Below are 21,369 nucleotides of genomic sequence, written 5' to 3'. Positions count from 1 at the left end.
CTGTCAACTGCACTGGCTCCTTAAAAACCTATGTGAAACACTCCACCTGCCCATTCGCTTCTGGGTGATAAACCAATATCCTTTTGTGAACCACTCCATATCTCTTCAAGTACCTAGAAAACTTGTCACTAGTAAACTCAGGAATTAATGCATAACCTTGAAGAGATGGCCTAGTGTAAGGGGGTGAGAGAGATGACTACATATTTAGAATTCGACATATATTAGCACATTAGAAATGCAATTTAGAACGTTTAAAAAAACAAAAATGAAATGCATGTTTAGAAGTGACTTACAAATTGTGTGATTACCTTTAGTAAAACAAATAATTAAAACTGAAAAATATTGTAGAGCGACAGTGGCAGAGACGAAAAACATTATTAGAATTGCTTCATTTATAATTACATGTTTTAAAAAATTTTGCACCAAGCAAATATACTTTAGCCTGCGCACCGACTAGGCCTGAGGCTTTCTTTTCGACTTTTGCTCATAGAAAAGTACACTTTGCAACGGCTTAACATTGATGTCATCCTAGCAATGTGCTGACTTTAACATTATGTTCATTTAGTTCTCCTCACCCCTTGTTATATGATTTCCAATAAGAATAGTAGACTTATTGAAATTGTAGGAACAAATGGTGATGTAGACTTTTAAATGTTGCTTCAATAGTAACCTGATATATGTTTTCACATTTGCTGACTAGCCTTTGTTTCTGCATTGAAACTCCTAATGCGTCTTTAGCTTAGGTAAGAGGGTTCTCATGGGAACCTTTCCTCATGTAACAATTGTGTTAAGAGAATGTATCAAGCCAGAATACGAGAGAGCAGACTGTGTGAACCGGACAAAGATGCATTATATGACTGACAACACCACCTCACAAGCTATTCGATTGGCTACTGAGTGAAGGCATCACCAAGAATTGATACATGTATTAAAAGGTTATAACAACGAGTGTTCCTAGCGATTTACTCAACATACCTCTGCTTCCCTTTTTCCAACGTACCTCTACTTCCCTTTTTCCAGTCCGGCAGGGGCGGCTGGTGGATTTTGAAACTGGTGATGCGAAAAATTAGTACCCTAGTACAATGCGCTAGGAAGCGAGCCCGAACTGAAAAAGGAGGGTGCGGGGGGGATTCCCCCTGCAAGAAAATTTTGCAAAAAATGTATTCAAATGGTGGGTTTTACACCACATATTTACTGTAAATTTTTGCAAAAACGGGATCCAAATATAGCATTTTAAAGCACAAGTGTGAAGAAAACATTACAAACATATCAAAAATGTGCCCAATCCTCTAACTGGTCTGCTTGCAAAACGACCCCCAAGCCAAGCACATGCAGCCAATGGGAAGAGGCCCTCTAAGTGTTTTCTACCTGTAACACATCTCTTCCTCTTTACTGTATTGATTAATTAAGTCATCAAGGCTCACACCATTGGTAAGACCGTACATTGCAAATACTTTGAAAATTAGATGGCGAAAGAGATCCATCCAAGGATTGCAGTTCATCCTTGATTTTTTCAAGATTAGCCAGACAAACAGAAATTATATTCCAGCAAACTGTGTTTATTTTGCGAAATATAGCATTTATATACTATAAATGTACACTGACAGAAAGTCCACATAACAGAAATTGAGGTGCAAAGCATACAAACCTGACGACAAGATTTTGGGTGGAAAGCAAAGATATACTGAAAAAGACAGGTATGGTTTATAAAGTGTTTCAAAATTTACAATAGAGAAAAAGGAGTTAACACAATAAGTTTAATTTTTAAATTGAAACAAATAATAAAACATATAAATGTAGAGCATTACAAGAAAAAAAATTGAAATCAGTGAAGAAAGTAGTTTGCATTTAGGGCCTCATTTATGAGGTTTTGCTGTAGGGCAGAACAGTAGGCCTTCCTGCTGCCCTGCCCTACAGCAAAAGAAAAGGGCACAAATGCACCGTATCTATCAGCAGATACGGCGCATTCCTGTCCTTTCCCCATGCACCGGCACACAATAAGCTGCTGTGCGCCAATGCAGGCACTGTTGCACCATGGTGCACTGGTGCCTGCATTGCAGGCAATTACAAGAGGCGTTTTCCTCTTTCCCTGTGTGCTGCAGAAGACACTATGCATAGAAAAATAAAAATGAGGCGAAATAAAGAGATTTCTCCGCATTGTACCTCTGTAAGTTTTTGGTGCTGCTTCAGATTACCGATTTCTCCCTCCCTGCACTACAGAGTATAACCGTCTGATCACTTAAAGGAACCCTACGTGAATGATGTGTTGTCACTGCAGTCTGGTAAAAAACTAAACGGGCCGGCTGCCTGTGCCAGGGCACAAAACAGAGCCCGATTAGAGACCTGTTTCGAGGCCCCCATTAAAAAACTGCAGAGGTTCAGACTCTGCCCACTTAAAGCTCTGGGCAAGCCCACTCTCCTTCTCTGCGATGCTGCACATTTGAGCAAAATAAATGTAATGCATTCGACTTCTGGCCTCCTCACATTCACCTACTCTGAGATATGGCATCGGACACAGGACAGGAAGTGGGCAGACGTCACGGGCCTTGCGGGCCTCTGTCTTAGGAATTATTATTACAGATCAATTGAAATATTTTTTGGGGAGATTTACATGAATTTTGGACAGTCAGCTGCTGCTGCACATTGCTCATAACTGGGCTTTAACACTGATTAATTGACGGAGTCAAATGACCATCTGGTTGGATTTGTTACCATATGGGTATCAACTATGTCCTAAATGGTTTTGATTTGAATGGCCTGCATGATGTGAGTCATTCTCATAAAAAGGATGTGTTCCATACTCTGTAAGAATTAGACCAGAGGAGTGGCATTGGGAGTGTGTGAACACTGAAGAGACAGCTTATCTGCGTTTATTGGGCTATACTCGGAATTTCCGAGCCGTATACCACCACCTCCTTAATATTAACTATTTAACTTAGCACGGTTTGCTGTATTCAAACCTACAATCGCTACCCGTTTTTCATATCACAGTGCCACAATTGCAGGGTTTGAGTTGGTATTAGAGTGCCATCGTTTGAAGTTGTTAAGTTGATAAGTCGTCCTTGTATCTTTATGAATGGAATTGTTAAATATGGCACACAAAGGCGCACAGGGCCTCAAAATGTCTGCTATCCAACTAACGAAACCAAAAGTTACCAACAAATTGCACAATGTACGTACCCCACCAGGGCAAGGCAGCAGGCCTCAAAGCCACCCTACACCCCCCCCCCCCCCCCCACCACCACCACCACCACCACCCCACCCCCGCAACTACCCATCATGGAATCAAAGTCACCCTGCCGGCCGGGCCCCAAAGGCGTCAGTAAAATAAATGATCGCATCAGTGACAAAATGAAAAACAACACTTAAAAAGTTTAACTGTTTAAGTGTTGTTTTTCATTAGAAACAGTCTTCAGAAGTTCGGCACGGATGTTTTAGTATGAGGTCAAAGACCAGACTTTATAGCCCTTGGAAAAATGCTGCTTGCAACCCATGCCTAAGAACATGCCTCACGCACAAATAAAGTGTGCACAAATATGGAAATCTTGCCTGATCGTTAACAGCATAGACCCCATCAGAGGCGTAGCTAGAGCTTATGGCGCCCGGGGCTATCCCTCAGATTGCCGCCCCTGGGGGCGTGGGGGTTGCTGGGGAAAAAGGACGGCAAGCACTTGAAAGAGGACGGAGAGACACGTACTATCGCTGCTAATAGTTACCTCTATCATGCAAGTTACATGCACATACATGACACGGTCCAAGGCTACACAGTTGAATACACCGGTGATTGGCAGTGACTGGCAGTACACAAGAGAATACACAGACTGCATGATCTATCTGGGGACTAAGAAAAACCGCATGTGACATCCATCAGAGAGCTGCGTGAACAATTACCTGATAATCCCCTCAGCACAATGCAAACATGCACATACATGACACTGTTCAGGGATCCATCATCTACAGCTTTACATTAAATGACCATTCATCATGGTCCCCCCATTAAAGCAGTGCACTTTGTGATCTGCATGGTACATGTTCTTTGCAGCAGGCATATTAACCCTCTGTGCTACCTTTCCAGGAGTCAACCCTTCCACTAGACAAAACTCGGATCTCTCTCTAGGAAGAACATTAATCACCGAAGTTATCATGACATTTTTATTGTTTCTGAAAATTGCTGAAGGCCAGGAAGGTGGCAGCAAGTTGTTTTTTAAGCATAATATACTTGCAAACACTACGCACCCACCCAAAATAGGTACCCAGTGCGGTCACACCGTTTGCACCGCCCTAACCTGCTCAAGGTTCATGTGACTTCAGTGACAGAATCTCAGTGACTGGATCACTGTTGCTCTAGGGTGTGCTGCTTCGTAGGCCTGTCCGCAAGATTGGAGATGAACTTTAGTATGGATTGTGGTGGACAGGCCCTGAAGGGAACCGTTTCAATGTCCATTGCTTATATCCTTAATAAACGTAAGCAGTATGGTTTAAAAAGACCACATTCATAAACGGAGCCATGGTACACATTTTGTTTTCCAATCCATCCATCAACCAGGTATTGCAGTACCTCCAGGAATGGTACACTTCCCCACCAGGGGACAACAATGCCGTTCAAAGAAAGACGAGAAAACAAAAGTAGCGCTTCACTGGCAAACTCTGTAAAGTGATGCTGATGTATTCGGATGTGAATAAAACCAATCAGGCCACTTTGCAACCACTCTGTCTTGCTTTATTTAGTTATGTATTTATTTTTCATATTTAAAACCTTCTATTTCTCTCCATCCCGCTGCACTTCTTTGGAATAGAAAAATGTCAGAAAAAGGGCATTTCCCGCAAAGAGTATTTTTCTTTTTTGGATCCATTTCACAGGGAAGCAACTATGAAAGAAGGAAAGAGGTTGTGAACCGTTTCTTCAAGTTACGGTTTTCAGTAAGTGAGGAGCAAGACAGGAAGAGAGGGAATAATAGGAAAGGGGGGAGGGGGCAGCTGCCAGCACAGAAAAGAAGAGGACAGTGACCGACTCCCGACGAGTGGGGGCTTTGAACCACGCTGTGTGCCACGAGGCGCCGCGCTGCCCTCTCGTGTGGGGATTGACTGTGCATAAAAAATCCTGCAGGATAGAAGGCTATGGCTTGAGGGCAGCACCGGGAGCCACAGAAACCGAATGCATGTTGCCGTTTCTTTTTCTTTCTTTTCCCCTTGTGCCTGGGCCCTGCCCCTGTCTGCACCTGTCTGACCTGCACCGCGTGTGGCTGTATCACTGGGCCTCATTCCGCGTCAGGTGAACTGGTGTCACCAGTGTGTTGGGTGGGTGTTGGGGGACAGAAGTATTGCCTCCATGATTACACTTTACTGGGTACAGGAATGCACTTGTAAAACCAAATGTGCACAGAGTCCATCCTATGTGGTGGCGGATCTGGTGAGTCCAGGCCCAGCGTGTTGTTCTCTATTTCCAGCCAAAGAAGGCAGAATGATCCGTGATAGGAGGCGAGATACCAGCCAGAGTCTGTTTCCATGGGCCTGCTAGCTCCGCTTCTAATTACCACCATACTGAAAATGGGGGCCTGTGCCCGAGGACTTCTATGCGCACCATGGAACCCCTGTTCCCTATTTCATGCACCTGTGCGGACCCTACCGTTCTTTTGCACAGACGTCTGATGGCCAAAGTCCCTTGTCTGCGCTAAAAGCAACACTGCAATATACACTGGGGTCGGAAAGGAGGTTTAACTCAGCCTCAAGCCTGCCATCTTAAAAAAACACATTTGATTCTAGTTCCGGTTTTAGGTGGAGAAAAGAAATCAGCACGTTTCAGAGGACTCTAAAATGGCCGCCGCAGAACTGCATTCCTATGACTAGCTGCAGGTGGCACACGTGAGAATGGCTAGGGAGCACGCTGAGCAGTTTCCACTGTTGTGCACCACAGGGCCGTAGCTGCTCTGTTTACACCTGCATGCACGTGTGCGGAACTGCGCCCAGTATTTACCTGGAGATCCGCGGCGAGAGCTCCCAGGGCCTTGGCGAGCATCCATTCCTGGGGAACTGCTGGCACGGAGCCCTCCATGGATACCGGGTGTGCCCCGAAGGCACGGTGCTGGCAGGACGGCATGTTCTGCCAGGTGGAAGGGAGTGAGCTCGCTTGTAATCTTCACCCCATGGGCAGGGCTGCCAGGAACGGCTTGACCTCTTATCTTGTCCTGCCTATTTCCAGCATGTCCTGGGAATACTGCTCAGTGATTGGGCTACCTACTGCAGAGGTCTACAAAATAATCATGTCACTGGTAAAATCCGAGCCGATCAGGCGTTAGCAGCCGTAGTGATGTGTGACTATTTTGGGCTCAGTTGAGATGATCCGAGCCTTTTGCTGTAAAGTAATTTTCGCCGCATTACAGGTGCATTTCTAATGCATGGCTTTTTAGTCGTCTACCCAAAGCAAACGTCACGTTTGCTTTGGGTAGACGACTAAAAAGACAAGCATTAAAAATGCACCTGTGATGCGGCGAAAATTACTTTACAGCAAACGTCTTCGGTGATTTACAGAAGCCACCCACGTTTCACAGCCAAACTATTTCTATGTTTTGGCAGTAAAGAGTGTGAAAAACGCAGTGACACACACATGTACATGAAAAGACACCTTCCCCGCAAACAGGCTCTTCTTAGAGGGGTTTCCAGCGGATTCATGGCTCGGTGTGAACATTTCCACAAAATACACCTGCTTTCATTAGTACTTGTATACACTAACAAGCGCCCCGTTAGTTCATGCACGAGCGGCCCCGTCCGCCGGTTGCCATGTCACTGAGGTTCCTAATGGGTGAGAGACGGCTAATATGGCGGTACACTAGGATTTAACCACCACGAGTACGAGCCGTTTAAACAAGGTGAAGATTCTCCCACACCCCCCCCACACTTTGGTGTTCCTGTACGAGTCCTCCACAGGGACCGTGATGGTTCTCCGGGTTCCGATTAGTTTGGGGGACGTGCTTGACTCTTCCCAGGTTCTGGTGTTTTACTTGCATTACGCTGCCCTCCCCTCCACCCTATCACATTTGTTTTTCCACCACAGGTATTTTCCTAATATTTTTGTGTCCGCTACCAATTGGTGAATTTTTCATCTACTTTGTCCCTATAGGACACTACATGATAGGTGTCCTTTGATCCGCCGGCAACTGCTGAGGTATGATCCCTACTATTGTAGGTGAGTCCACTTACCACTATCCTCATGACTAGTTTGAGTCCTGTTTTTAAGCTTTGCACTAATAATTCTCTGTAAGCCTTTTAAGAAACATTTGCACTTGAGTTTTGCAATAATGTGAAGCATGAATGTTCTTCCCAAGGGTCATCATTATTAACACCAAATAATTGCAGTGCTGAGAGAGTCATGTCTGTTACTATGTCTACACCGACCAAGACCAATATGTTTTTGAGTATGCATTGTTACTCTTCTATAGGTCGCCCTCATTCGCTGTGGTCACGTCCCCCACAGTCTGATTATTTGAGAGGTAGGTGTACCCACCTCGCTACGATGTGCAGATGTATGTTACTTGGTCCTGAAGAATTGCCAGTCGATCCTCCTGACGAGCAAGGCAAGAAACATGTTGACCTGCATAGTTACGAGTAGAGCGTATATATCCTTATTTATCACAATCACACATACGCCACTCGACCTTCATTTTAATGAGGCAGGGAACCTATCTGAATAAAGAGCTCTTATTTGATTCCCTTACCTGTTTTAATCACTGCACACACTTATTCAGCACATCTACTCACACTGGGCCCCTCACCCCCACTACACCATACGGCGTGGAACAAAAGATCTCCGCCAAAGAGCCCCATATTGGGTGCCCGTCGGGTATTGCAGCGCCGACCCGACGAGGAGCAGGCCCAATGATGAAGCATGACACCTAGCTAGCTGGGTGTGTGAGGGCCCCATTTCCAAATAAGGGAATTTCCCTATCCCCTCGTAATATCATAGGACGACGTCCATAGTAATAGTTATCCTGGCTCCCTTCCTGCTTAAGACTCTTATAAGGAACTACATACTCTCTTTTGTTTTGAAGGCCTCTCTACAGCCACCCCCCACCACCACATAATCAAAGTCACCCTGCCTGCCGGCCGGGCCCCCAGGCATCAGAGTAAAGTGATAAATTATCGGATTCTGTTTACTTTACTTACCGATGTTCCGACGTGATGATGACCTTCCTTCACCTCGATGTTGTTCAATCCAGGACTCCAGGCCTGGTTCAGTCTATCAGTCCATCTAAGCCGGGCTCCTCGGGTCTGCAGTTCACAGCGTGGAATTGGTATGAAAGCACGCAGGTCTCACAAGCCACGACGAAGCAAGCCAAAAACTTGAATAAACTGGATTTTGTCTTTGGACTCCTCCCCCAGACCCCAGCAAATCAATCACTTGAAAGCAACAAGAACTGTTGCTGGGTCTGGGGGAAGAGGCAAAGGCCACTGCCACACCCCCACAAACTCTAAGCTTGCAAGACAGCCCCGCCCCCAGCCATTGGAATGAATGGAGTGTCTCCAACTCCTCCCTGGGCCAAGGGGATAACGCCCAAAATCGAAATGCTATTCTGTAAATGAGACACAGGCTGCACCCACCAGTGTGTCGTCACTGCCCTGCTTTCTGGCTCCAGGTCGAAGAAATCTTCGCCCAGCCAAAAGCATGTGCAGAGCAAAGGCCATCCCCCACCCCCCTAAAGAAAACCCCACATTTTCACATGTTTGTTCACTGAGCACTAGCAGCCAGCACAATTTATTGCTAGCTGCTCAGTGTTTTTCATCAGGCATTTTTTTTGTCCCCCAGGGTGGGAGGGCGACGCCCATCTCGCCCCTATGCACCAGCCTCCCCTGCAGCCTTGCTGCTACATTTCTTCTCTGCCCAAGACTCCTCTTCATGGAGAGTTTATTTCCTTCATGATATTTTGAGGTGACTCCTATATTAATTTTTGATTGATGCTACTGCACAGATCGCTATTCTAAAACAGTTGTTACTGTAATTGGTAGGTACTCTGCTGAATCTTCCAAGAACTACTCTGTATGAGAAGTTCTATTTTCATTCATCACTCTTTTTCAACAGAACTCTTTACGCTTTTTTTTCTAGAATTGGTCCCTTAGTTATATTATTTAAGTTTCTTTATGGAAAACATATTTTAATTTCTGATTTCTAATCATTCTTTCATTATTTCTGTAAATTAGTAAGCGGAATAAAGATGACATTCTTACCTCATTGACAATAAAATCCTTTAAAACTAATCTTAACCTCTTGTCGTTGACTCATCGTAAATTATAAAAGACTTTGATGTTTTAATTACTTTATTTCACAGAGTACTCTAATTCTGAGCAGGATGGAAAAGGTCCATTGACCTCTGGAGCCTGAAGGATTCCTTATGGTTCTATTTGTACATGGGTTTATGTAAATATCTGAACCATCAGGAGAGTTATTTGGGCGCCAGCAGGGAGAGGGATGTGGGCACTTAATTTTGTTTAAAAATAGGCAGAAAATGTTTTATTTTAAGAGATGTCTCAGGGAAAGGGGCTAGACATGTAGACTCTTTCTTTTTTTTTTTTTTAAACATGGGCATCATTGCCATTAGCTCAGCTGAGGCAGTGACACTGGAGTCTAGGAGTGTGAAGGGGCCACTGTACCTTAATTATGGCTTTCTTACTACCAAACAAAAGTGAGTAGGGGCTTATTTTTTTACTACTATTAGGACCAAGGTATCCCAATGATGGCTGTCTTACTACCCAAAAGTGTCATTCCTTGACGTCCTGAAGATTCCAGGCACTCTTGTTATCTTTGTTCATGTTACTTTTGCCCTTGTAGCGAAAACCAGACGAGGTGAAAATGAAAGCAGAGGAGACACCTTATTTTGTTTTGACAGATGGCTTTAGTTAAGCAGTTTCAGTGGCCCATGGACAAGAGGCCCACAGCACCCTGTTACGACCATCTTGGGCGTAGAGTCCATTTTCTTTGCTAGCATTAGGGATGGGGGCACCTTTCCTGTGGTAATGGGAGCAAGATGACAGAGGCAAAGGAGGCAAATTGCTTCACAGGGCTGTAGCTATCATTAGTGCAGCAGGTGTGTATGTATTGGGGCCCAGGAGTGAGAGTGGATCACTCCACCCCATGTATGTGTTTGTGGTCAAATTCTGTTTTTGTTTGATGCATTTGCTCTTTTATTACTTTCACATTTAGTGTGGATTAAAAAGTACCCTGAAACTATTTAACAGATCGCACCCCCTGAATTGTTGGGGTAAAGAATTTTTAATACAGTTCCCATACTTAATTGTCAATATCTATGTATGGTGCTTGGACAAATGGGATTTGGACCTCAATTCCTTGCTTGGGTAAGGTTGCTGTACACCAAGCCTGTGGCCCAGGTACGTTTCGTGGAACTAATATTGCAGAAATTGCATATAGAGAAAGGTGCTAGATGAGGATGACCCCTGTTTCACTTTCTTTCCGTCTTGATAATGGAGTCATTGGCGATATTAATGAAATTGTCGTAGTGGGGAAAAGGGAATGGGAAAAATGTCACACACATTGTTTCAATGATACCTTTGTTTATTTAAAGCATTCACACGTTTCTTTCCCTTTTTTGCTAGAGTAGCTGGACAAATCTGGTACCGTCTTGGGTCTTTTCCTAAATAAACTTAAGACTAATGGCTAATTGGACTTAGTAGGTCTCCCTGTTACAGACTTTACAGACTTCCAATGGGAGCAGTGTTTGTTACGAAACCTGAGCATTCAGATTGCACTCACACCAAAAGATGAGTACACATATAACTAGGCCTGGGCGGTGAACTTCGCTCCGTTCGCGGAGTTTGCTGAGTTTGCTGCTCTCCTCGGAGCTCGCGGAGTGCAGAAACCTCCACTTCGTGATGTGCAGTAGAGTTTTTTCCCCGCTCGCGATCGTGAATGGTAAGTTCGCGAACGGTACGTTCGCGAGCTGCTGCTCGGGTAGAATTTCTACCCGAGCGGCAGGAATACCAGCGCACACTGCAGTTTGCACTGCACTCCGCCACTCACAGAGTTTTTTTGTAACTTTGCGGAGTTCCACGTAGCAAAACTACACCCAGGCCTACATATAACATGGGTAGGGTCCTTCAGTGCCTGGGGACGTCTATAGCAATGCACATTTCTAAGAAGAGCTATTGAAATGAGTCATGCGTTCTGCATTTGAATTTATCTGTTAGACAGTAGTTCTGTATTTCTCCAATATTGGCACCAGTAGTTCTGTATTTCCCCAATATTATATTTTAATGTTATTATTTTTAAAAATGCAGGAGGTAATGAAGAGGCCGATGCGAAATAAAGTCTGTGGTCATATTTATGAGGAAGACGCCATCGTTGAAATGATCCAGAACCGGCAGCAGAAAAATAAAAAAGCACGGTGAGTGAGAAGCAAAGGACAGAATCATTATTGAATGTGAAAGAGCAGTCTCTTTATTTCTGAAATACTTTTCTGCAGTGGCTATGATTGGCTCCTTTAATGCAGTAAGACATGTAAATGACTACAAATTATTTTGTACTTTCTGACATATAGTCAAGTATAAACAATATTAAAATTAATATTAAATCGTGTCAGAAGAGCAGAAAGGATTGCCTTGGGCGGAGAACAGACTACAGCTGAGTCTTCAATATAGAATTGTAAATGAACCCAGAATGATGTTTGGTTAGTTAAGCCATCATGTTTTGCGTGACAATGGAGAAGGAAATGAAAAAGGGCCTGTTCATAAAGCCATTTTTGAGTATGTAATGTAGTACTTCTGCAGTACTTTTTTTTCAATCAATCAGGATTTATATAGTGCTAGAAATCACCGGTGAGGGTCTCAAGGTCCTGGAGTTGCGAGCTGCTTCGCAGAGAGAGCAGTGTAAAATGAGGCAAAAGCAGGAGAAAGCATTCAGAAAAACAGAGGAATCAGACATGGGCGAGCTGGGCCTGCCACCTGTTCAATGGGGTCGTGCTGCGTCCTCCATTAAGTAGGTCCTTGGAGGAGGGAGGTGAACTGGGTGGCGGTGGGCGGGGCTAGGCAGGAAAACAGATGGGAGGCAGGAGCATCAAAGAGGAAATAAAGCAAGGAGAAGCTGTGGAAAACGGGGGAAAGCAGGAGAAAGCTCTAAAAAAACAGGGGGGAAAGGAAGGAGAAAACAGTGAAAAACTAGGCAACAGCAGGTGAAAGCACTCAGAAAAACGGGGAGGAAGTAGAGCAGTGCAGCAGCCTTTTCGTATTGGTCCTTGGCCCTAAAACATCTAAAATGGAAATAAAAAGGGAATATTCATATGCAATTAGCTTGAATAGAAAGCTCTTTGCACTTTTATTAATAGGGATTTATAGGTTTCGTGGTTGAGTCATAATGCATGTAAGAGTACATAAAAAAAATAATCGTGTAGTACAACTTCTTGTACTGGTGAATTGGTTTCCTTGATAATTTATTTCTAGGGCACAAATCAACAGTCTGAAAATCCACTGGCAACAATAGAAGAGATGATATAGTTGTGATATGAGCTTGTGGCTGAGGTCCCATACTTACCTCACTGGATTCAGGAGGGAAAACTGAGTTGTTTACCTTTAGTAGTTTGGCCAGAACAACAAGCCCATTCCCAGAGAAACTGTATAACTTGTTGTGTGAAACAAAGGGCGTAGACTGCAGTACAATTAAGAAGTAAGATGAAAAATTAAGCACATTGAAAAAAGGATAAGGGGTTACCAGCTGTGCCATCAGGGTTTAAAATACCAAAATACATGGAGTTTCTGTAGTTAAAACATGTTGAAAGAACACCCTATATAATGGATCTTCTGCAGCCTGTGGGTAGAAGAAACAGACTCTTCCTAAGCACATTCGGACATGCAAAGCAAGTTGAAGAAACCCAAGATGGAACTTTGAAGGACAAATACGCATCAAAAATGATGCAAGGGTTTGTTATCATGGTAATGGGTGCATGAGGAACCTGATTAAAATGGTTCACCAAGAGTCAGACCAAAGTGATGGTGCACCACCAAAGGTGAGGACTTCTTTGTAATCAGTATTAGGTTTCAGAGTATTATAATTCATTCATTTAGCTACGGAGGTGAGGCACTTGTAAAGGCAAAATTACAGGTAGTGGTTCTCTTGGTAAAGGCAGAACATCACTTGGGGTGTCGCCTATATAGAAAAGTAAGTTAAAACCAAAAGAATGTGTCAGTGTGCCTGGTAGAATAACATAGACTTTGAATAATCTGAGTCTCTGGGAACACCACAGTTCAGAGTGCGAAAGCGCAATTGTTTAGTGACTGTCTTCAAAAAGAAGTCCGCTATGTCAAGGCACTGAACTTCCCTAGCCAAACTCATCTGCCTGTGTCTGCCAAATATCACTGGCAGATGAGATGAGGGACGGTGTGTTAGGCGATAATGTGTGTCAAAGCTGAGCCACCCCCCTGGGTTCCAGAGGCATTTGTAATTCATCCATGGTTCCAATGAGAACTGGTTCATATGAATGCAAAGCACTCCACTTCACCTTCGAGAAACCCACCACGCAGCACCACCCGCAACAAATCCCCCACCGCAGCTGGAACAGGATCACTGAAGACTGGCTCATCACCACCCTCGCCCGCAACCCTCCCACCGACACAGCCACCCGAAACCTCAAGCAATGGATCGACGACTGCGCCAACACCCTCGACCCGATCAAAAAACCCTCAAACCGACGTACAGACAGAAAGACCAGCTGGTTCACCACCGACTCCAGGAGTCCAAACAGAATTGCCGAAAACCCGAGAAGAAGTGGCGCCATGAGCAGACACCGGACAACCACGCTGCCCTCAAGGACGCCAGCTGCAAGCACCACCAACTCATTCGAGCCACCAAAAGGACCTCCTTCCAGGAACGTATCAACAACAACGCACACAACAGCAAAGAGCTCTTCAACGGGGTGAAGGAACTCTCTAGCTCCAGTGCCAACGACATCCCACCATCGCAAGACCTCTGCGACTCACTAGCCTCCTTCTTTCACCACAAGATCGAAGACATCCACAACAGCTTCAACACCCAGACCCTACCGACAGCCGCTAACACCTCTGATTCACCACCCCCCAGCCTCACCAACCTCCTGGCCTCCTGGACCCACGTCAACGACTATTACATCAAGACCATGAACACCATCCATTCCGGCTCACCATCCGACCCTTGCCCGCACCACATCTTCAACAAAGCCAACCACATCATCGCTCCCCAACTCCGGAAGATCATCAACAGCTCCTTCGAGACCGCCACATTCCCGGAAAGCTGGAAACACGCTTAGATCAACGCACTACTCAAGAAACCCACAGCGGACCCAAAGGACCTTAAGAACTTCCGGCCCATCTCCCTGCTCCCGTTCCCGGCGAAAGTCATCGAAAAGATAGTCAACAAGCAACTGTCCCACTTCCTTGAGGAGAACAACATCCTGGACCCGTCCCAATCAGGATTCCGCAGCAAACATTTCCGAATCTGCCCTCATCGCTGCCACCGATGACATCAGGACCATGCTGGACAACGGTGAAACCGCGGCCATCATCCTCCTGGACCTCTCAGCCGCCTTCGACACTGTCTGCCACCGCACCCTCCACACACGCCTCCACAACGCAAGAATCAGCGACAAGGCCCTGGGCTGGATCACCTCCTTCCTCACCGAAAGAACCCAGAGGGTCCAGCTTCTCCCTTTCCACTCGGAAGCCGCCAAGATCTGTGGCGTGCCCCAAGGATCATCCCTCAGCCCTACACTTTTCAACGTCTACATGGCTCCACTCACCAACATCGTCCACTCACACAACCTCAACATCGTCTCCTACGCCGACGACACCCAGCTGATCCTTACACTCACCAAGGACCCCGCCACCGCCAAAACGAACCTCCACGAAGGACTGAAGCCCGTCGTTGACTGGATGGAGCACAAACGCCTGAAACTGAACTCGGACAAGACGGAGGTCCTCATCCTCGGCTCCTCCCCCTCCGCCTGGGACGACTCCTGGGGGCCAGCCACGCTGGGAACCGCTCCGACGCCCACCGTCCACGCACGCAACCGGGGATTCCTCCTGGACTCATCACTCTCAATGACACAACAAGTCAATGCCGTCTTCTCCTCCTGCTTCAACACCCTTGCATGCTTCGTAAGATCTACAGATGGATCCCCACCGGAACCAGAAAGACGGTCACCCACGCACTCGTCAGCAGCAGACTGGACTACAGCAACGCCCTCTACGCTGGAACCTCAGCCAAACTCCAGAAAACACTGCAACACATACAGAATGCCTCCGCACGCCTCGTCCTCGGCATCCCCCACCACTCCCACATCACAGCCCACCTGAAGGACCTGCACTGGCTCACCGTCTACAAGAGGATTACCTTCAAGCTCCTGACCCGCGCTCACAAAGCACTCCACAACGCCGGACCAGCATACCTCAACAAGCGTGTCACCTTCTACACCCCAAATCGCCAGCTTCGCTCCGCCGACCTCGCCCTCGCCACCGTCCCACGCATACACAGAACCACCACCGGCGGCAGATCCTTCTCCTACCTCGCTGCCAAGACATGGGACACCCTCCCCACCCATCTGCGTCTGACCCAGGACCTGCTGACCTTCAGGAGAAACCTCAAGACCTGGCTGTTCGAGCAGTAGCTGTTAACCCCCCACCACCCCCCCCCCCCCCCCCCCCCCATCCCTCAGCCCCTTGAGACACTCACGGGTGAGTAGTGCACTATACAAATGATTGATTGATTGATTGAAGATATTGCACAGTTCTGCGTTAATGGCACTCTTCAGAATTTTAGGTGCTGGGGCTGTTAAGAAACGGGGCAATAGTGTGGATAAACAGACAAGTCCATATTTTTGGCACCATAGTGCAGATATACAACAATTCCCTCAATCTGTAAGAAAAGGGGTAATACCTGTGGAGACCGCACACATTTTTGTACGAGGTAAGGGTTTCAGGTTGGATCTACATTTCACAATGGCAGTCTTAAGTGAGCTTAAAGATATTTCGCAGTATAGAAAAATTATTGAGCCTAAGGATTCAGTTCAGAACAATACAAATCCTCATCTTGCTGTCAATATGACAGACAAGAAGGTGACATTTTCTCAGTTTTGTCAGAGGAAAAATGTATTAGATCATTGCATAGATACTGTGTGAAAATATTGAGGGAATTGTCCACAGAGTTAGCTTAGTCTTTGATGATGTGAAATAGTCCAGTTGAAGGTTGTTTTACATCAGTGATTCATGTGTAACAAAAAATCTGCTCCAGCTATCTGAATTACAGTTTTGTGCATTTGAGAGATGCATTTTAGAAGGCTTTTGACATGAGGCACTAGATTTAAGTCCAGAATTTGCCCAAAAGCACGGCTGGGTTTCTACAGAGAGTTTCAGTTAAAGGAAAGCTGGGAAATATTGGACCAAGGGCGGCATTTATTAGGAAGGGTCTGAATGCAGGGTTGTGCTTTTCTTGTTAGGAAGGAGAAAAAGACAGTCAAATTGTTTAATTAGGCTAGTTCTGAAGTGCCACTACTACAGTTGTGGGGTTTTTAATTGAGAACTAGTATGCCATTGATAGGCGGTCCTCATCCTAACCATAAAAAGTTAAGACCCTCAACATATCTACCTTTACTTTTGTGAAATGAAGGTCATGCCTGGTAGAGTGCCTGATGGCACAAAAACCTCCCAAAACTCACTACAGTTTAAAATCCAACATGGCTGATCACTCCCTTGTGGACAAAGGAGCCCCTGACTTGTCCTCAAACATAATCCACTACTAACCAGTTCAACTAAGTTTACTTCAAAGGTCGTGCATATCCTTCTGCTGGCTCTTTCCTAGAACGTAGTAGACCTAGAGCATTGTGTGTTCTTTTTGAAGATCGGAGCTGACAGATGGCTTAAGCTGGGTTGTCGTGCAATGTGTAGACATGTCTGATCATCCAATTACAAGTCTGACTATCTCACTAATTCACCTAAATTGACATGGATACATATGTTCCCATATTCCAAGAGTACCAAACATAAAACACAAAGGAAAAAACAAGAGATGAAAAATGGAAAAACATAGAAAAACACCCTAGGCAAATGGACAGCTCGCATATATTTGTTTTTTCTCTCCTTTATTACTAGAATAGCTCCAAGAACCACAAGGTGACAATGAAAGTCATTGATCGCGGTGGACCTGGACTTGGATTTAATTTGAGGATGAGCATGTGTCAAATACACCAACCAGGTTAGTCCTGGTCAAACATTTTACCCTCTGTCTAAGTCCTTTAAGTCCTAGCCACCACAGGACACTTTCAGAGCCCCGCAGGACCTCGGATGAGGCACTTAGAGACTCATAGGATGTCAGGCACAGGCCAACTGCAGGGTCACTAGTCAGCTGGGCAGTTGCAGAGAATTCCTCTTGTAGCTTGTTATATATATCCTTTAAGTTGAAATAGAAGGTCAGCTGTATGAACTTTGGAGTCCACTTCTTTGTCTTGGGTACAATGGGAGCAGGTCCAGTCATTAGGGCTGATGCCTGGTCACAGGCAGCAATTCCTGTCCGCTTCTGTTTTTCTACAGGTCACGAAAGTAGATGGCACATTTATGCCTAGCACTAGCTAGTGGGTGGCAATGACTCCTGGGCATCCATAACCAAAGGGATAAAGTTTCCAAAGCCAGCTCTACCCACTTTGGGCATTTTCAAGAAGGCAAAAGTCTTTGGCCACACTAAACCTTTGCTCCGAGGTCTGTGGGGAGGAAGGGATTGTACTATGGTAATTCCATTGACCTAATAACACAATAAGATAAGATCCCTCTTCGACCTCCCGCTCAGACTTTAATCACAAAAAGAAGAGGGAAAAAGATGTTTTAGTGCTCTTAAGTGACAATGAGTGAGTGAAAAGGGAAATGCACCATGCTTTAAAAACTGCCCTCACACACAGCAAGCTGTGTCATGCTTCATCATAGGGCTGCTAGCACACCTCCGTGTTTACCCAACGCTGGAGGTGGAGCAATAGGGAGGGGAAGACAATACAACATAGAATGTGAAATCAAGGGTGAGAATTGGTGCAGAAAAAGTGATGTTGTATTGTCTTCCCCTACCTTTTGCTCCACCTCCAGCGTTGGGTAAATGCGGAGGTGTGCCAGCAGCCCTATGATGAAGCATGACACAGCTTGCTGTGTGTGAGGGCAGTTTTTAAAGCATGGTGCATTTCCCTTTTCACTCACTCATTGTCACTTAAGATCACTAAAAAATATTTTTCCCTCTTCTTTTTGTGATTAAATTCCATTGACCTGTCACATCTAACACTACATTCCAGTTTCAAGCAGCCACTGTACCCACAATAAACCTGTGACAGAATTTTGGTGGGACAAAGCAGGGTTTATCAGCAACCAAGAGTTTTCTTGCCATCCTGTTATATGTCTTTCAAGTATGTCCCCAATGCTGTATGTAAATTCCAGCAGACTTATCAAGGAGGATTTGACACTCCAGTTGGATTTGACACTGTAATGTCAAAAAGGATGCCCACAGCCCCCACCCTGCATATTATATGAGGTTCAGAAGAGTCATCTCTGTCCATTCAAGTCGACTTGTCAATCACAGTGTCCTATTGTGTAACTCCTGGTGAAGTATTTCAAACTTTTTTCACACCTATATATTCAAATGGTAATCCATGGTCTGGAGAAGTTGGATAGCAAATGCAAATTAGCCTCCAGGAGCTTCAGGCATGGAAAAGGTAACTTTCTAAAAGTTACTTTTCCTTAATATTTATTAAAAATCTGACTTCACCATCCACTTTGATTTTTAATAAATATTTTAAAAAGCTGTTTAATTATTTTCTTGATAGTCCCATTCACAAGATACAGAATTAGGCTTTTAATCTGGGCTCTGGTTTCCTACAGTGGACAGATAGGCCTGCCCCAGTGAAAAATAGCTCACTCTAAGGACATCTTAACATAACATTTCTCAGTGTCCTACTTTTAAATACCACAGCCCTGTCCTGTGGGCTATAGGGATTCAAAGGGGTGACTTATTAATATTTAAAAAGGATGTTTTGACCCATCAAAAGGGTTTAGTTTGACACTTCAAATCGCAATTGTCCTACTACTACAGTCATGCTACACGGATAGGCCTAAAATCATGTTTTCCCTGCTACTGTAGTGGATGGCACAATAGCAGCTGCAGTCCTCTAGTGGCATTTAACTTCCAGGTCCTGGGTAAACTTTGTACCATATACTAGAGAATTATATGTAAGTTAAATATACCAATTAGGTGTATGCCAATTCTGCAGTTTGAAGGAGTAGCACAAGAACATAACTGCTGCTTCTATACAACTATCATGTATTGGAGTGGCTCTCCATGTGATAATCAGAACACTGGGCAGTTCTGCTTTTGGTTGGTCTTCACTGAACTCTATTAGTGACACACCAGTAGGCTAACAAATGGCAATTAGGCAAGCCAGGGATGGAGGTTGGGAGCAAGTTAACATATGATGCCTTGTGCAATATGTGGAGTTGCTTGCTAAAGGTACGCCAGGAAAGAGCAGTAGATGAACAAAAAGAAAGTACAGTAGTGTGAGAAATTAAAGCACCTGTTGAGAGAAAGTTAGTGGCACAAAAGACTGAAGAATATTCGCAAAGAAGAGGGACATCAGGTAAACATCGGGGCCTGATTTACCTAACATTTGCCACTCCTTTCAGAAGTCTACAAAACATGCAGCTAGAAGAAAATAACAGTAGCATACCTCTAATGCAACTAGGCATAGTTCATGGGTTAGTGCTTCACAAACATGTAAGGTTCTCTTTTGGATGAGCATGCAAGCAACGATGTTGTGCTCAGCTTCTATTCCTATTCATTTGCTATGGGTTATTCCATGTGCCTGGACCTGATTTTCAATTTGTACCATTGTAAAAAAAGTGGACTGAGGTCTTCTGTCCATGCTTCCACCCAAAGGCTCTATTTAAGTGATAAAACCTTCACTCCCAGTGCAGCTCCAGCTGCCAGCCTAACCTCATGTCAGTGCCCCAGGTAGACAAGGAGGGGGTGTAAACCTTTAATGACACATTGTGAGTTAACTGTACCAGTTCTGGACCAATCCACAGCAATTAAATAGCTATAAATTATTATGAGTTGTCGGGCATTGCAGCCGTGTAGCTTAGTTTGAAACACACAAACCTTTGATTTTCCATCGTTTTTCAAGAAATGGGTTGTGCTCTTATTAGGTCTGGCTTAACTTGCGATGGCCAGTGTTTCCAACGTACAGAGAGATGGTTTGGGTCAGCACTGTTCAGCCATTGGCATGTTTGACTTGTTTGGGTCAGGCATCTTCATCCATTCCTTTAAGACTCAGCCAAGCACATCTACAGTCAGCCAAACGGAGTATTTCTCTTGCTGTCATGCTATTGGTTGTTGGTGTAATATTCTGCCTCGCAAGAAGTGTACTTCCTTTACAATGCACTTATCGTGTGGCTGGGACTAGTTGGTGAATGTAGAAGCCATCTATAAAAAAATAAAAAATAAAATTAAAACTGCCCCCTCGAAAAGCAACACTCTCGATGTGACAATCAAATATTTACTCGCCGTATGAGCTAAATAAATATGCAAATGCACTAGAATACTCGTCACTTGTTCTTTTTGAAGAATATCTTTTTGTGTGCAAAACAATGCTACATCAAAATACAAAATAAATATTTTTTTAAATAAAAAGATAACTACTACTGTATCTTAACATAGGTATGTTGTACTTTTTTAATTACTGTGTTGATTTTAGGCCCTCTTTCCAAGAAGACTTCAGTAGATCTGCAAACAAAACCCTTGCCATGTACCAAGCACTTAGTGGACTTTGGGTCAGCAGTTATGATCCTGTCCCTTTTTGTTCTGCCTGCTGCTGCAGTCCAGGTCCCCAGAGATCGCTTTCTTGACCTCCCTTAAGCCCCTAACTAAAATTTATAATCCAAAATTTCTTGATAAATTCAATTTATACCAATTCTAATTGCAGTCAAGCACATTGTTCTACAGGGGTAGTGTGTTTTGCGAATGCCATCCTGCATCCTTTGAATCTCAGAAGACAAGGACATGAGTGCTAGAAAAGGAACATTTAAAGAGAGTCGAGCCATTGCACACTCTTTGGTGTTATTGACACCAGCCAGGCAATTTCCTCATCAATTCCGAAAATTCAAGGGCTAGGCCACATCAGCCATCCCAAACAGCGGTATAGGAGACAGTCCAGTTCATTCAGGCCACAGCTGTGCAACGACAGACACCGCACAGCGCAGCACTGTCAACAGTCCTCCTCCCTCTCAGCAACGAGAGGTCCCGCTTAATTTGATTGAGTGCTGCAAATATCGTACGTAGATTGACAGACATTGATCGGTTCGGGACAAAGCCTGTTTGGT

The 21,369-nt window shown here is 44.7% G+C and overlaps 1 protein-coding gene across 3 annotated transcripts in view; it reads left to right on the top strand.

Annotated features, from left to right (window-relative positions):
• The window catches only part of NSMCE2 (NSE2 SUMO ligase component of SMC5/6 complex), a 683,358-nt gene that overhangs the window by 619,239 nt on the left and 42,750 nt on the right, over positions 1 to 21,369 (top strand). For all 3 annotated transcript variants that reach the window (XM_085604965.1, XM_085604964.1, XM_085604962.1), the window contains exon 7: positions 11,284 to 11,390. In XM_085604965.1, the coding sequence (XP_085461091.1) occupies positions 11,284 to 11,390 (107 nt within the window). The remainder of the gene's footprint in view (positions 1 to 11,283; positions 11,391 to 21,369) is intronic.

The sequence above is a fragment of the Triturus cristatus genome, chromosome 5_1, assembly GCF_964204655.1.
Source record: "Triturus cristatus chromosome 5_1, aTriCri1.1, whole genome shotgun sequence".
Lineage (NCBI taxonomy): Eukaryota > Metazoa > Chordata > Amphibia > Caudata > Salamandridae > Triturus > Triturus cristatus.
Note: the sequence above shows the minus strand (reverse complement) of the source record. Positions and strands in the feature narration are given on the sequence as shown.